The 17,008-nt window shown below is 55.4% G+C and overlaps 1 protein-coding gene across 8 annotated transcripts in view; it reads left to right on the top strand.

The window, feature by feature from the left end:
- Rgs3 (regulator of G protein signaling 3) overlaps positions 1-16,249 on the top strand; it is a 123,943-nt gene extending 107,694 nt beyond the window's left edge. For 6 of the 8 annotated variants that reach the window (XM_028858017.2, XM_028858020.2, XM_028858018.2 and 3 more), the window contains 6 exons: positions 2,046-3,290; positions 10,312-10,373; positions 13,173-13,274; positions 13,550-13,611; positions 14,222-14,388; positions 15,311-16,249. In XM_028858017.2, the coding sequence (XP_028713850.1) occupies positions 2,046-3,290; positions 10,312-10,373; positions 13,173-13,274; positions 13,550-13,611; positions 14,222-14,388; positions 15,311-15,496 (1,824 nt within the window). In that variant the 3' untranslated portion in view covers positions 15,497-16,249. Of the gene's footprint in view, positions 1-2,045; positions 3,291-10,311; positions 10,374-12,464; positions 13,073-13,172; positions 13,275-13,549; positions 13,612-14,221; positions 14,389-15,310 lie in introns of those variants that run through there. The other 2 variants (XM_028858027.2, XM_028858026.2) reach the window with 2 other exon arrangements.
- The last annotated feature ends 759 nt before the right edge of the window (positions 16,250-17,008 follow it).

The raw sequence follows: 17,008 nt of genomic DNA, 5'->3' as shown, positions 1-17,008 counted from the left end.
CCTGTAGCCCTCTCTGGACTTGCCTTTCTGTCTAAGCCAGTCGTTCTCAACTTTCCCAGTGCTGTGACCCTTAAGTACAATTCTGGGTGTGAGAGACCCCCCTCCTGGAGATGGATAGAGGAACGGGCGTCTCAGTTCCTAAGAGCATCGGAAACACGTGTTTTCCAACGGTCTTAGGTGATCCCCGTGGAATGGGTATTCAACCCCAAAGGGGTTGTTACCCACAGGTTGAGAACCACTGTTTCTGAGCTGTGGGGATTTAGGATGACTGGTGCTTAGATTCTGAGGGATCCCTGAGAAGTCACCTCCTGGCTGGCTCCAGGATTCCCTAGGGAAGGAAGCTCCATGGAGTCACTAGTGCCAGTCTTTGGCCTGGGAACGACAGCCTTGGGGTGTCCTTCCTGTTTGGGGCCAGACCATCCCATAGTCCTCTGAGGCTTCTGTTTCCTCTACCTAGCAGGGCATTCTCATTTTCATGCACGTAGATGCGGGCTCTTCCCACAGTGTGCTTTCACATCCGCTCTGATGCTCCCAGGCGTCTGTGTGACCTCTGTCCTGCATGTACCGCACCCTGAAGCTGTCCAGAACCATAGATGGCTCACTTAACTCCTAGAGAGGCCTAGCTGGAACTTCTCAGTGCTCACCATCTTCAGGCATGGCCTTGTTGTTTCTGGGAAGCTGGGCAATCGCGGATAAGTCATCGCTCTGGGGACTTAGTTTCCTTGTCTGTCAAATGGCCATCGTGATCTCCATAGCAAGAGGTCAGAACTTATATGCTGGGGTGCCTTCTGTTGGGGCTCTGCACCAATGTGTGCCTACCATACATTCCCATGTGCTAGAGCTTCCCGGGCACATGTGTTGTGTGTGTGTGTTTGTGTGTGTGTGTGTGTGTGTGTGTGTGTGTGGTTTCCTGTTTCCTCTTTCATAAGCTTGTATAGAGACTGCTGTTTGAAGAATGAAAATTGGACTCTAAGTAGGTCTAGCTGCCGTGTCCAAGTCCTTGAGTACAGCTAGGCCTCACCCAGGCCTGAGGCCTGCCTCCCGCTGCGTGTGCCTGCAGCACTGGGGACAGTAAGGCATGACATTCTCTATGTTCTCTCCACACTACTTCCTCTGAGACAGCAGCAGCTTACACTCTTGTTAGGGGACAGTGTCTTTCTTTGCAAATGTAATCAATCTACTGCCAGAACCCAGTAGGAATTCCCAGGGCTCCTTCCATTGTGTGTGAGGCAGGAAATGATGCCGTTCTTGTCTGCCTTCCTTCCTTCCTTCCTTCCTTCCTTCCTTCCTGCCTTTCTTCCTTCCTTCCTGCCTGCCTTTCTTCCTTCCTTCCTTTCTTCCTTCCTTCCTGCCTTTCTTTCTTTCTTTCTTTCTTCCTTCCTTCCTTCCTTTCTTTCTTCTTCCTTCCCTACTTCCCTCCCTCCCTCCTTCCTTCTTTCCTTCCTTCCTTTCTTTCTTTAAATTTCTGAGCTTATCGGGTGGATAACCCCTCAGTGAGGTTCCGTGTGTCTGCGACATCTGATCATTCCAGGTGTTGGGCAATATTTGAAAGCTTTGGTTCTCATCCAGTTGACTGGTTTCAAATATCTACTTAACATTTAGAGCGAATTCTTATTTGAATGATTCACTTAGATTCTTGTTTTAGTTGTTGGTTCTGGTGTAATGACCCTCTGATGAGACTCAAGATTGTTCCCCATGCTGAGAGTTCCGGCTTGGTGGCTTGGGTTTCGTGCTGGTTCGTGAAGGCAGAGACTGCCTGCTGTCTATCTCCTTTACACACACAGGCAAATAAGGGCAGTGATGCTTCCTCTGCCGAGAGAGGGGGGTCTGGGCTGGCGTGGTCCCTACAAACCAGCAGACCAGTGTGCTGTACATAGAACAAGTTTCAAGCCAGAAGACCTTACAGCCCAGCCCTGGGAGTCTTGGGCTTCTGTCTGCCCTCAGACTCACTGTGGGGTTCTGGTATTGGTATCAGCCTCTGTGGTGCTGGCTCATACATGGAGTCTGGCATCTCCGAGACTCTTCTCTTCCTTTTTGTGTTGCAGATGTTTGAGACAGAGGCAGATGAGAAGGAGATGCCCCTGGACAAGGGGAAGGGGCCAGGTGCTGAGGACCTCCTACCCAGCAAAGACCCCTCTCCCAGCCAGGAGCTTCCTCCGGGACAAGACCTCCCACCCAGCAAAGACCCCTCTCCCAGCCAGGAGCTCCCTGCAGGACAAGACCTCCCACCCAGCAAAGACCCCTCTCCCAGCCAGGAGCTCCCTGCAGGACAAGACCTCCCACCCAGCAAAGACCCCTCTCCCAGCCAGGAGCTCCCTGCAGGACAAGACCTCCCACCCAGCAAAGACCCCTCTCCCAGCCAGGAGCTTCCTACGGGACAAGACCTCCCACCCAGCAAAGACCCCTCTCCCAGCCAGGAGCTTCCTCCGGGACAAGACCTCCCACCCAGGAAGGACTCTTCTTTGGGGCAAGAAGCAGCTCCTGGCCCAGAGTCACCATCCGGTGAAGACACAGCTACCTGCCAAGAGCCCCCTCAAAGCCCAGAAACCTCAACAAGCAAGAAATCCCCACTGCACCAGGGCTCTCCTCCAACCGCAGAACGCCCATCCTGCCAGGACCTTCCTGCTGGTCAAGAATCCACCCCTAGCCAGGACCCTCTGCTCAGTCAAGAGCCCCCTGTCATCCTAGAACCCCCGGCCTCAGTCCAGAACCTTCCACCCTCTCAGGAGTCACCTCCCAGCCAGGGCTCCCCACCGGAGAGGGCCCCTGATGAACAGGCGGCCATCAGCTCTGGGGAGCTAGCAGCGGCCACCGCCTCTGTACCTCGGGCCTCCAGGCCCAACTTTGTGATCCCCGAGGTCCGGCTGGACAGCGCCTACAGCCAACAGGATGGGGCCCACGGGGGCAGCTCTGCCGAGGATGAGGAGGCCGAAGAGGGAGAGGAAGGGGAAGAGGGGGAGGAGGATGAGGAGGAAGACACCAGCGACGACAACTATGGGGACCGCAGTGAGGCCAAGCGCAGCAGCCTGATTGAGACTGGCCAGGGCGCCGAGGGCGGCTTCTCGCTGCGCGTGCAGAACTCGCTGCGGCGCCGGACGCACAGCGAGGGCAGCCTGCTGCAGGAGGCCCGGGGGCCCTGCTTCGCCTCCGACACCACCTTAAACTGCTCTGATGTCGAGGGCGCCGCGTCCACCTGGGCCATCCCTTCACCCCGCACCCTCAAAAAAGAACTGGGTCGTAATGGAGGCTCCATGCACCACCTTTCCCTGTTCTTCACTGGACACAGGAAGGTAAGAAGAGGAATTGTGGGGGGTGGGGGTGGGGGTGGGGTGGGGGGGACAGGTACATGAGATGGGGAGGGCAATTTCAACAGCTGTGGGAAGGAATCATCACTCTGTTCCATGCCCCCCCCCCACTTCCCCCACCGCCACTCCTTGGCTTCACAGTGAACCTTCTGCCCATTTGATAGAAGAGAAAACTGAGGCCTCAAGGTGCCAAGAAGGTGAGCCCACAGGCTTAGATGTTCTGTTCTCCCAGCTCCATTGTCCAGTGGTCCCCACTGGAGACAGAGAAGGTGTGGTTTGGCCCGGAACATTGTACACTGGGATCTAAAAGGTCCGAGACAGTAGCTGGAAAAATAAAGCGTTGCGGGGCTGAGGAGACGATGGCTTTGTGGGTAAAGCACTTGTTCGACTCCCCAGAGCCCACATAAAGCTAGATGAGGTACCACACCTCTGTAGTCCCAGGGCTCCTAAGGCAAGATGGGAGGCAGAGATGGGAGGATCCCTGGAAACTTGCAGGTCCTCTAGACTGGTACCACCAGCCGCAAACAATGAAAAAGGCCCTGTCTCAAACAAGGTAGAAGGCAAGGACTGATACCCAGGGTTATCCCCTAACCTACACACACACACACACACACACACACACACACACACACACACACACACACACAAATATTATGATTTAGATCTGGTCCAGGCCTGGCCAGACTAGAAATCTGTTAGCTAACAACAAAGACAGTATTTGTTTATTCTAAATGATTCACACTAATCTACTCAATAGCTCTGTGCACTAGAGAGTATTTTGTGCCCATTTCACTGATGAAAAAATCTGAGTCCCAGATAGGTTGTATAGCTTGACCCAGACCACATAGCTTCCAAGCGTCTGTACCAGAATCAGAGTCTGAGTCCAAGGCCAGAACTCTTAAGAGCTCTGCTGTTTGCCTTGTGCAAATGTTTATAAACAGGCAAATCAACATTTATGGTTCTCTGCTTTGTGCCAGGCCCTGTGCTCAGCGCCACAGCAGAGGCTGCAAAAGTGGGGGGGGGGGCGATGTCCGCTGGGGAGGGAAAGAAAGAGCTCTCTGCGTGGGCTGGGGACCTGGTCTAGTGGAACACACTGCACTGTGGCCTTTAAGTCCACCCGGCAGTGGGAGCCCAAGTTCTATTCCTTACGTGCAGTGTGGCCTTGAGTGAGTCACCAGCTCCTGTGAGACTTGCTTTCCTCCTCTAAAAAGTAGGACTTAATGGTTCTCTGTGTCCCTGAGTGGGTGGGGATGAACTGGAGGAGCCTGGGGCCTGAGGACATGATTGACACCGCACTTTGGAAGAAGCCCTCAGGGAGCCCTGCTTCTCCTCCCTCCCTTGGCGAGCATCCGCAATGCTACAGTGTTGTTATGACAACTGTAGGAAGTCAGGTGGGAGCACAGCGAAGGCCCAGAGACCTGGAAGTTCAAGAGAGCCCCCAGGACCTGGGACCACCAAGAGAACCTAACTAAAGTTGCCCCCAGTAGAGCCTGGAAGGCCAGAGACATTTAGGATAAACTGAGGATAAGGCTAGAACAAGGTATTCCTGTAGCACAGACACATGGCATACTTACTGACATTCCCTGGCCAAGCCCGGGGCAGACATCACTAATGGATTCCAGCTTACTTTGACACCAAGTTAGGACATGGCCTCTAAAGCCTTCTTAGCCAGGCATGGTGGCTCACGCCTTTAATCCCAGCACCAGGGAGGCAGAGGCAGGCGGATCTCTGTGAGTTTGAGACCAGCCTGGCCTACAAAGCAAGTTCTGGGACAGATGGAGCTACACAGAGAAATCCTGTCCAGAAAAGCAAAACAAAACCAAAACCAGCCAACCAGACAAACAAACAAACAAACAAACAACCCAAACTCTTCTCAGCTTTGTAACCACCGACAATTCTGCAGACCTGGCATTCTGAAAAACCACTTCCTGCAGGAAGGCGGTCAGGCTATCAGGACCATGAACTTTGGGCCTGGACACTAGAACTAAACCCCCGGGGGTTGGAGTTGCTTCTGTTTCCTCATCTGTAAGTTCCCAGAGAAGGTACCACCTTGTGACTTCTCCTCCCCAGCCCGGCTCTCTGGAATCAGAATTCCCATGGCTGGTACCCAGACCCTGCGTTTTAAACGAATGCTCCGGGCATCGTGATACTTGCCTAAGCTTGATTGCCGCCACCGTTACCATCTTAGGCCAGTCCTCGAGGCAGCCGCTGCAGGCGAGAGCCTGGAACTCCGTGTCGTTGAGATGAGATCTCAGAGGGCCCACATAGACGCGGGCTGCCCTTCTCTGGAGGGCAGCTGAGGACCAAGGGCCCAACCAGCTACCTTGGGCCTCCCTAGCTTGCCTCCCACCAACCCCTCCCTTCTTGTTCTGTCTCTTCCTCCATCCCTGCTCCAACACAAATATTTATATACAGGGACGTTAACACACATTCACGCATGTATTCCAACTTGCCCCGCAGTCCGGGTGACCCCAGTTCCCAAGGACAGACGCCCCCACCTGGGAGTCTGGTGGCCCTGTACCAGCTCTCTCCTCCTGCCTCCACTTAGTGTTGCCCAAGGTTCCCGCTGGCATCTTCCCATCTCCATCCCCACCCCACCCATCCCCGCAACCCCCCACTGTCACTTCCTTTCTCAGGCTTGAGTGACAGAGCTGCCAGCCCCCCCCCTCCTTCATACCCCCCCTTCATACCCCCTCAACCCCCCCCCCCCCCCGCCCGCTGTCCCCAGCCTGTTTCCTCACCGGAGTAGTTATGGTAATGGTACTGCAGAGGGCTACTGGGAGACTCAAGTAGCTGGATGCAGGAGCTAAAGGCAGGATCTTGCATAGCAACCAGTTTTGGTTGTTGTTGTTTTTGTTTTTTTGAGACAGGGTTTCTCTGTGAAGCCCTGGCTGTCCTGGATCTCGCTCTGTAGACCAGGCTGGCCTCGAACTCGCAGAGATCCGCCTGTCTCTGCCTCCCGAGTGCTGGGATCAAAGGCGTGCGCCACCACCAGGCTCGACAGTTTTACCCTCGTGTGCAAAGCACCAGCCTGGCCTTTCTGACCTTCATCACTCCACAGCATTGCTAATTCTCCTTCTGAGGTGGGATCTCAAACTGCATAACTCACTGTGTAACCCAAGCTCACCTTGTACTCGTGACAATTCTCCTGCCTCACCCTCTCAAGTGCAAGGATTACAGGCCTGCGCTACTGTGCCTAGTATTAGTAGTAGCCTGTCCTAGTCCTCTTCTTAGTGGGAGGGACGGAAACCCTTTCTGTCCCAAGCCACACGGTGAGTCACGTGGCTCTGCCCCTGGACCCTGCATGTCTCATGCTGATAGGCTGACAGAGGGAGAGGCAGCGTGTTCTCCTCATGATGTCTACCCTCCGGAGGGCTTGGGCCTAGCTCCCTAGAGTGAAGTCGTCAGTTGTGGAGACAGGTAAACCCATTCCAGTCTCCGTTCTGCCTGCTCCCAGACTCTGAAAGCTTGGACAAGTCACTTCATGGGGCACCAGTTTCCCATTGTCAAATGGGACTAGGACGTCTTCCCGGGATATAGACAGCTCTAGGTCAGAGAGTCTAAATGATCTTTTAATGATGGGAGAGCCAGGAAGGCCAGGTGGAGCTGCTGTGATCCTAGGCTGGTCACAGTGCTGCTGGGTGGCCAAGCGGTGTGGCTCTGAGCACAGGCTACTCGCTCTAGGGTAGCAGTCACATGGTGGTCTCCACACACATCCTGCCCGGATGACCTGAGCGAATTCTACTGTGAGTTCATGCCTTAGAGAACCACACACTGCTGACAGGCTGCCTGCTTGGACTGGAGGCTTCACAGGTGCCCACTGAGGTCCAGAGAGTTGGGGAACCATGAGGCTCTCTGGTGGATCTTTCATCGGGCCTGGCCTCTGTGGAGCCAAACTGGCTTATGGCGCCCCCTGCTGCCGGACCCCTGGAGGCACAGCACAGTGATGCAGCTGTCAGCCTTTAGTGCTGTTCTCTGCTCTCCAGAGGAGCCCCTCTTGGTAACTGTGTGTGTGAGCCCAGGAGCGGTCACTGACTTAGACACTCGAGCCTTGTCTAGCCCGTTCTGTGATGTTGAGGAAAACGCAGGTGATGGCCCTTCCCTGGCTGTGCTTCCTTCCTGCCCCCTTGCAGGGGCTATCATGGCTCCAGCCAAAGTCACAGGTCAAGCACAAGGGACTCACAAAAGCCCTTCATCTCCAGGGCAGGATAACACTTTATTCTCAAAAAGTCTAAAGATGTTTCCTACGTCTAAATTCCCCGTGTCTAAATAAGTTTGTTGCGTAGACCACTGTTGCCACGTGGCCACACAGGACCCAGCTCGTCAGCCACACGTGGCCATGCGACCCCAGGAGTCAGACCAGGACCAAGAGGGGAAATCATCTGGGGCCCTGCTCCTAAAGGAGCCTTCAAACCCCAGTGGACTTTGATGCCACACCCCAAATTCTCCACGTCTTACCAGCTCCAAGAGCCCAGGCGAGTTATACTGTTCTGGGTCTCAGTTTTCTCGGTGCAAGCTGGAACCAACAGTAGTAGATGGTGCTTGGAATCGTGAGTATTAAATCAGATCATGTGTGTCTACAGACTTTAGCACAGTGCCCGGTACATAGTACTCGCGATGGCTGATGAGCACCGACCACCCATATACCCACCCCTGTGCCTTTGTTGACTCACAGCAACCCGAGGAGGTGGGTCCAGTTGTGACCCTCATTTTACCAAGAAAGGAAGCAGACGTGGCAAGCAGATGGAGCACAGGGAAGGTCCATTAGCTAATATGTGATTGAGCTAGGATGCAAAGCCAGGCCGTTTGGAAGCTACACTCTTAATCACGGCTCTAATTACAGTGGTAATGACAATAAGAATTATAGTTATTATTCCGTGAGACTATGAGCTCCTGGTCCCAGAGGTGGCAGGGTGAGGCCAGGCAGGCCCCAGGGATCCCTGCCAGAGTGCGGGAAGGGCCAGGGACTCTGGGTTCACTTCTGTTACCTTTCAGAAGGGCAGGGTCCTGGAGGGAGGGGGAGGGACAGGTGGAAGGAGCTGGAGGAAGAGGACCTTGGGGACCACCCTGGCACCTCCAAAGACCCGAGGCTGCTGCCGCCAGGGGGTGTATTTAAGAACCACTAGGGCCGGGGAAGTTCCGGCCTTCCTGTCTCAGTGTTTGGTCTTCCTGGTTGCAGCCTCCCTCAGACCCATTCCCCTTTTAGTGACCAGGCTCCCTAGTTGCCTGAAAGCTGAGTCCCAGGGTCAGAGCGTCCCAGCCCACGGCCGGGCTCCTGGGCTTGGACTGGTCCCTGCTGAAGATGACCCCACCCCACCTCCAGTAGTGGAAGGAAGAGCCCATTTCCCAGCAGTACAGAGACGGGGGTGGGGGTGGCTGGCGGGAGTGGTCCCCAGGCCCATTGTGTGGGGCTGATAAAGTGCGGAAGCCGAGGTTAGAATGGGAGGAAACCCAGCTCCCTGGGCCCTTTCCCACGGGTGGGGGCTCCAAGCACTGCTGAGCTAGGCTAGCGCAGCAGCACCCCGTGTCTCCGCGGGACAGCAGCGGTGACGTCAGGCCACCGAGCTGTTGAGGGCATGGTTGGGGACCCGACTTCATCCCGGTGAATCTTCGGGAACCAGAACAACCAAAAAAAAAACTTTTGTCACGTTGCTGGGAGCAGCACACGTGCTGGGGGCCTGGCTCCACACCACGTGGGTGTGTGCCCCTGGTGCACGTACACACGCGAGTTTCCCGCTCCGCTCCGGCGGTGTGGCAACCGACTCAGGAAGGAGGCGGCCCTTCCTGAGTCCAGGAAACATTTCACCTTGTGCCATCTTGGCGCTTGCGTGTCTGCGCCCTCTGGTGGACAGGCCTTGATTTACACAGGCTTATTCTGTCTCTTAAATGCTCAGTGTTGTTGGGCAAGGGACAGCGAGCCTCTGTTCAATTGGGCACTTTCTAGGAGGATTAAAGAGATGGGAGCCAGAGGGCAAGGAGGAGATGGAGGGCACAAGGAGAGAGGGCCTCTCATGCAGGAGATACAGGTCAGGCAAAGGCAGAGGTCCGGGGCTGTAGAGTCTGCAGGCTCCCGTGGGACATGGCGAGGACATTTGCTGCCCCGGATCCGGCAGTGAGGACGCCCAGGTGCACTGTCTCCAGTCTGCGTCCCCTTCTCGATGCATCCATCTGACAAACTCGACTTTGTGTGCTCCTATCACGCCAGCCGTATGAAGGTGACCGGTCTGCCTGAGGCTTCCTCTGGGAAACTCAGATCCAAGCCGAGGAGGGTTCGGACAAGCTATTCTGGGTGTGTGTGAGGGGGGGGGGGGCGTTAAAAGTGATAGAGAGGGCACAAGAGGCTCCCTGGGGACAGTGGCCTCTGAGCTGCCTGGCTGAGGTCTCTCAGTCTTGGTCTTACCCTAAGCTGGATCTCAGAGGAGGGAGAGACAGGAGAGTCACCAAAGGATGGGGATGACAGAACAGCTCTGCTGGGCCGGGGCAGAGGAGGCGGTCTCTACAACAGGTGCTGGACCGGAGATCAGCTGACAGTGTAGCAACTGGTGTTAGCGTGAAACCTGTGCCAGGTCCTTCAATGAGTACTCTGCCGTGCCATGGAATTCGGATGCTATCCCAAGAGCACTAGGGAGCCCTGGGATGCTCTAAGGCAAGGGAGATGCTCTCAGTCTCCTTGAGCATCCTGAGCTAGTCCGTTAAGGTCTTGGTCACAGAATTAAAGAATGGAGAATCAGAAAGGGTCAGTGACTGGCCAAATCACACAGCAGAAGCCTGTCTGGATCCCTGCTCACCTGCCATGCCTGGGGTGATGCTCTGTTCTCCGTGACAGTTGTCCCTCTGCTTCTCCCCAGCAAACCAGGAAGAAGCCGACGGCTTGATCTGTGAGCTCTGCCAGGGACGGAGGACCGGGGCTCCACAGGCGGCTTGCACGCTGCTGGGCCCCGTGCCCTGGGTTTGAGCAGCAGCTCCTGGGTACCTAGACAACATCGTATCTCTGTTTTCTCTGCAGATGAGTGGGACTGACCTCGGGGATGATGACGAAGCCTCCCGGAAGAGAAAGAGCAAAAACATGTAGGTTGGGAAGATCCTGATCGTCATCCCCCTGCCCAGGGAGTCTCCTGGCATCTCTATCTTCTACCCCATACTGGTCTCCTGGATGGGGGGCGGGGCTGGGGAAAAGGAAGGGTGGCACCCCGGCCACACCCACTCCCCCAGACAGATACTAAGGAACAGTGAGATGCTGAAGTCCCAGGGTGAATCATCAGGATCTTGAACATTCATTTTCTCAGAGATAGGCAGCAACCAAGAAGCCCTGGCCTGGCCTCTGAGCCGAGCAGTGATGCAGAAAAATCTTTGGCACACAGAGCTGAACTGACAGTTCTAAGGAGTTCCTGAATGCTAGCAGTCTCATGCATAGCCGGGAGGGGGCACTGTTGGCCCGGCTACACTATATCCCATCCTCTGTAAGCCTTTGTGGTCAAGCCAGCCCAGGCTCCCTACACTTGCGGAGGTTTATTTCTGGTGCCAGTTAACAAAGTCTCTGGGTTGTGAGGGATGGTGTGTGTGTGTGTGTGTGTGTGTGTGTGTGTCCCTGGATACTGGAAGAGCAGAGTTATAGGGAATAGTCTGTGGGGTCATGACCCCCAGAGGGAACACATTCCCCCAGAGGGAGGCCGCCGTTCCTCCAGGTTCAGTAGTATCCACAGATCAGAAGGAACTGGAACTGGGGGAAGACCACAGGAGTCTTCCCCGGCAGGTTGCTGTAAGTGACCCTCTTACCTAGCACAGACCTCGGATGGAGCTGGCTGGTCTGTGAACCCGTCTTCTCCAGCTTCCATGCCCTCGCCCGTTTTTTAGCAACCACAGTGGGCTTCTCTCAGTCTGCAGCCGGAGACAGTGAAATGTACGAACAGCAATCCTCTGCACGGGCAACTCCCATTTAGCTGCTGCAGTTTGTGGGGGTGCGGGTGGAGGAAGGGAGATATGTATTCACTACCGGAGCTGCTGTGGGGGTACCTCGGAGAGCATTAGGTGGTGATGAGGGGGAGGGGGGAGGACTGCCCCAGACACACCCACTCCAGCCTCCTGTCAAAGTAGGCGTGGTCTTTTGAAAGTCTGGAGTTCACATTCCTCAAAGCTGAGACAGGACTCGGCATCTGATGTGAACACAATAGCCAGAGTATTCGTTGTGCCGGGTTCTGGGTTCTGCATGCGTTATGTAGGCAATCCAATTTAAGCTTTACCGTTACTTTGCATCATCTTTTTATTTGCCATATCCCCATTTTACAAAAGGAAACAGACTTATGAAGAGGTTAGTCACTTGTCCAGTCCCCGGAACAAGAGAATGGGAACCAGGATGGAGCTCCCAGCCTTACCCAGAGAGCTGATGGTCTCTGGACTCCTTGGTCTTAGCCCACTGGCATGGAACCTATTGCCTCAGGGACCCAGCTCTGGGCAGCTGTTCCTGAATCCCAGGACAAGTGTGACTGCCCCCCCCCAACACACACAGAGTCCTGAACACCCCAGCAGGTGGCAGGAGTATCATCCTTGTTAGATAAGCAGGGAACTTGACCTCCAGAGCAGTTGGGGGGCAGGGGGAGGGGGCTGGACACAGCAGACTGGGGGAGCTTGGGCTTGACCCCGAGGCTGTCGGTCTCCGGAGCTCAGAAGCCAACCCCCACCAGGTAGAGTGCCACACATGGTCCCAGAGGTCCTGGAGCATTTGGGCTTGACTAGCTTCAGAAGGAGAAATTCCACAAGTTACCTAGGAAGTCTGATTATTTCCGTTTCTTGGTTTTGTGATTTTGATACTGTGATCTCTGTTTGAATCTTTGACTTCAGTTAGCACTTCACATCTTCAGAATTATGGAGAACAAAAGCCAAAATGAAAAAAAAAATTATTCAGTCACAAAACTAAATATGCACAGAAATTAAGTAAACCATCAAATGATTCTCCGCCCCCCCCCCCCCCCCCTCAAGTTTATAGTATTTACACTTTAGGTTATTCAAGCTTAGAACTACGGAGACTTTTGGGCCCTCTTGTATATTAATGGATGGCCCTGTCTGATGCCAGTGAGAGCTGGCAGGAGCTGGCAGGGGACCACAGACTAGGGGTGTGAAGTACAAGGGGCCTTTAACCCTTTTTTTACCAGTAGCTTCCTGAAGGCTAAAATCTGCCTCTGGGAGGAGCAGCCTGGCTAAAAATGGTTTTTGGCTAAAAATAGTCAGTCCTGCCACCCTGGTGGGCAGAGGCTCCTTCCCTCCCTCCTTCCTGCCCAGCAATTTGCTGACTTGCCCCCCCCCCGTGTTACCATGGTAACAAGGGAGGTGGGTCACAAATAACTGGGTCTGGCTTTCAGCCTGGGGCTGGCCCCAGGGGCTGGCCTTTGCAAACACATGCCCCTTTCACGCTGCCTCTCAGGGTTGGCCAGGAGGGCTGTTTTTCTCTGCTCCCCCTCTGGTCCCTCCCATTTCCTGGCTCCGCCTGTCTGAGTCCCAGCCGGGCTTGTGCCTGGAGTGCAGTCATCCCGGCCAGGATTCCAAAGAGAGACAGAGACAGAGACGACAGAGACACACACACACACACAGAGATCGGCCCTCCGCAGTCTGCACATTTAACCTGGAAGCCTAGGAACCCTGTGGGAGGCAGGAGCCTGAGGGCGCTCAGTTCCCGTCATCCTGAGTCTCAAGGTGGGGGACCCTTGGGAGATGCTCCGAGGCATGTACCTCACGCGCAACGGGAACCTGCAGAGGCGGCACACCATGAAGGAGTAGGTGCCCCTCGCTCCAGTGTGCAGCCTCCCGCACCCCAAATTTGCGGGGGTTGTGCGGGCCAAGCTGATCAACCCTCTTCTCTGCTTCTGCCCCCAGAGCCAAGGACATGAAGAATAAGCTGGCTATCTTCAGGAGGCGAAATGAATCTCCGGGGGCCCCGCCAGCCAGCAAGACAGACAAGACGACCAAGTCCTTCAAGTAGGTACCCTCCGCCATCCTGGCACTCACTCTGGTGGTCACTGGCTTTTAGAGAGGACTGGGCAGTGGGTTCGGGGAAGAGGCTTTGTCCACTGGATCCTACTATAAGGTGAGGGAAGCTGTTGTTTTGGGGAACCCAGTACCCAGCAAGCAACTCCTTCCAGAAGCTGCTGTTCTGGGGAGAAGGCCAGGCAGTTGGGGGTGGGGGTTGGAGCTGGAAGTAGAGTTAGCTTCCCAGCCAGAGGTCCTTACACACTCCTACCCTCACCCCTCAGGCCTACCTCGGAGGAAGCCCTCAAGTGGAGCGAGTCTCTGGAGAAGCTGCTGCTTCACAAATGTGAGTAGGGGCCAGCCACTCTGTCTTCTTAACACCCCGCCCCTCTGCCCATAACTCATCCTAGAGAGTGTCCCCCAGAAGTGCCTTCACTGTCCCCTGGCCCCAGTCAGGGGTCGCTCCTGTTAGAGAACCGCAGGGCACACTAGGGCCCTTAGTTTGGCCTTTGGCTTGGCTCCTGCCAGCCCTCCCTGCCCGTGGGAGCTGGCCCTGCCTGCCAGAGGCCGTTGGGACCTGTGTGTTCAGATCATATTCTCAGAATAAGGGAAAACATTTCCATGGACCGAGGGCTCACACTGGGCCAAGTATGCCTGCCACCTCTGGGGCAGGATTCCTCTAGATCTCCCGTGGCTCCAGGAGATGGGTTGGATAAGCCTTATTTTACAGAGGAGGACACTGAGGCATAGATAGGGGAAAGCAGCCATGACCCCAAACAAGACATTCACAGGGCTAGGACCGTGTCCAAGTGCTCCACCGTCCTCTGGGGTTCGGACTCTTGAAAAGCTCCCAGCATGTCCCCTCTCAAGGCTCTTGGAGGGGGTACGGTGGAGGGGTTGCTAAAGGCAGGCAAGGCTGGCTGTGCCTCTCACCCTGGCCTGGTCTTCCCTCACAGATGGCTTAGAAGTGTTCCAGGCCTTCCTTCGCACTGAGTTCAGTGAGGAGAACCTGGAGTTCTGGCTAGCTTGTGAGGACTTCAAGAAGGTCAAATCACAGTCCAAGATGGCAGCCAAAGCCAAGAAGATCTTTGCCGAATTCATCGCGATCCAGGCTTGCAAGGAGGTAAGACTTTCGGCTAGGACCTTGGGTCCTCAATCTCCCTGGCCCAAGAGCCTTTCTGCTGCTAGGAGGCAGCCAGCAGCTCAGGAAGGGAAAAGGCCGGAGAGACTCTTAGTGCCTGGTTTGCTAGGTGGGCCAGAGAACAGAATGGTAGCCCATAACAAAAATGGCCTGGCTCGGCACCGCCACATGCCAGGTACATGCTGAACTCTTTATGTATAAGCTCCTGTGTTTAATTTTATACTGACCTCTCAAACAACTCTGAATATTATCCTCATTTTAAGAACGAAGAGAGTCTGGGCTGGGGCAAGAGCTCAGTTGGTCAAGCATAAAGGCCCAAATGGGGTCCCCAGAACCCAGGCAACAAACAAGGCAGGGCTTGTGGTACATGCTTGTAATTCCCTCTCAGGAGGCAGACAGGATGGCTCGCTGGCCAGCCAGTCTAGCTTAATCTGCGATCCCCGGGTCGATGAGGGATCCTGTCTCCCTGAGGAAAGGTGGATGGCACCTGAGGGATGACAGCCAAGGTTGTCTTCTGGCTGTCGCGTGCAGGCACGCACATGCTCACACACAGTCACACGCAAAATGAAGAGGGTCTTAGAGAGCCTGCAGAGACCCCAGTGCCACTCAGGGCCCTCTGTGTGTGGGCACACACGCCCGTTCTCACAGCTCCGAGGAAAGCACCGTCTCTCCGGCACATAGAAACACTGAGGGACAGTGTCCCTGAGTGGTTATCTCAAGGCTGCTAGCCCATGAATCTCAGCAGCCTGACCCTAGGGGTGGCGTTTTTAGGGGTCATAGATACTGCCATCCAGCAGCACTTGACGGAAGCAGGTCTTGGGGCCCTTTGCAGTGACCCCCACTGTTTCCCTGATACTCGGCCTGCAGACGAGCAGTCCTGACCGTGCCCTCTGTGGCCCCTCAGGTAAACCTGGACTCATACACACGAGAGCACACCAAGGACAACCTGCAGAGCGTCACGCGAGGCTGCTTCGACTTGGCACAAAAACGCATCTTTGGGCTCATGGAAAAGGACTCATACCCTCGCTTCCTCCGCTCCGACCTCTACCTGGACCTCATTAACCAGAAGAAGATGAGCCCCCCGCTCTAGGGACCGCCAGTATCCAGCTCAGCGTTCACACCAAGCGGAAGCGGGCTCCCTGCCCATCCGCCTCCCTCCCCTGTGACGGAGGGGGCAAGCGAGCCCCCAAAGGCTGTGTCTCCAGACAGACAGAAGGACATTTGGATTCGAGACCTGGACTGAGAGAGACCCAGGCCGCTACAGGAGTAGGAGGACAGGCTGCGTCAGGTCCTCGATGCTCCGGTACGAGGGGACCAAGGGCTCTGGCAGGCCCAAGCCGGATCAGGAGCTGTAGCTCCATGCTTTGGAGATTCAGAGACTTCACGCTGACCAAGTTCCTTCGAGAACTGGCTAGGGGAGGCCCAGAGGCCCAGGCCTGGGCTCTGAGGACGTCTTGGGGGCTGCGGGGGGGCTCACAGCTCGGATCCTCCCCCATCGAATTTTATTTATTTAAACTGTAGTTGGATGCTTGGCAGTGAACTGTAATAGGAAACCTTCGCCCTGTCAGTTTTCTTACCTTACAAGTGCAATATCTTAACCAATGCCTTGTTAAAGCCACCTGGAGGGGCGGCCACCACCCTGCCGTCTCAGGGCAGTCGCTGGTCCCAGGAACCAGTGGTGGCAGCTGGGCCTTCTAGACTGACAAGGCCTTGCGGGGGTGGCTGCAGAAATCTGGCACCCCCTGGGTGGGTGTCCCCCCTGCAAGAGAGCTGGGAAAGCATAGTGCCCTCCGGCCACACAGTAACAAGTGTTGGGACGAATAAACGGCCTGTGTTCTTCTCATTCCTGGGCGTCGCTGTGTGTTCCTGGTCTCTAGCCTCCACGGGTGGCTGGGCCGGGAGGCCTGGGAGGTGCACTGTCACCCCAACAGCGACTTCTTTCTCGCGACCGCCTGCTGACCACCCTGAGACCAGGCTCCTGGGGTCCCTAGCATCTGTCCTCATTTTTCCAGATAAGGACAGCGAAGCAAGTCAGGGGTCTTGGGTAAGGTCCTTCCTTAGGCAGCAGGTACCAGAGACCGAGTCTAACCGAGGGAAGCCCGATTGGCCGGAAAGCTTCTGCTCTCAGCCCTGGATGATAAGTCAGCACAGTGGCTAGCTGCCTGTGGGACCTAGTCAGTTCCTCCGCTTCACCCTGCCACACCCCGCCACACTATTAATGAAATGTTCAGGGGCACTCGGATGGATGCAAGAGGTGAGTGGGGCCAGAGTCTCAGGTAGGGCGGCAGCAGACTCACAGGCCTCTAACAGGACGAAGAGCTAAAGAGGCATAAGGAAGTAGGACTCCAGAGTTCCTCTGGGGCCTGCTTCCCATCTCTCTCCTTGGCATCCTCATTTCCCCTCCTGTGTAGCAAAAGATACAAATGTACAAAAGTCCTGCCACAAAGGAATACTGGAGGGTAGTATACTCTTGCCTAGACGGGGTCCAGAACCAGAGCCAGGCAGGCCCTGAAGCCCACACATACAACCTCATGAGGCACGGGCCAGGGTGAGACTAGCTTCTCTGGGAGACTCAGATGAATAGATGATAGAGCTGGTATGT

The sequence above is a fragment of the Peromyscus leucopus genome, chromosome 2 (genome assembly GCF_004664715.2).
Source record: "Peromyscus leucopus breed LL Stock chromosome 2, UCI_PerLeu_2.1, whole genome shotgun sequence".
Classification (NCBI taxonomy): Eukaryota; Metazoa; Chordata; class Mammalia; order Rodentia; family Cricetidae; genus Peromyscus; species Peromyscus leucopus.
The sequence above is the reverse complement of the archived record's forward strand: the minus strand, read 5'-3'. Positions and strand labels throughout refer to the sequence as shown.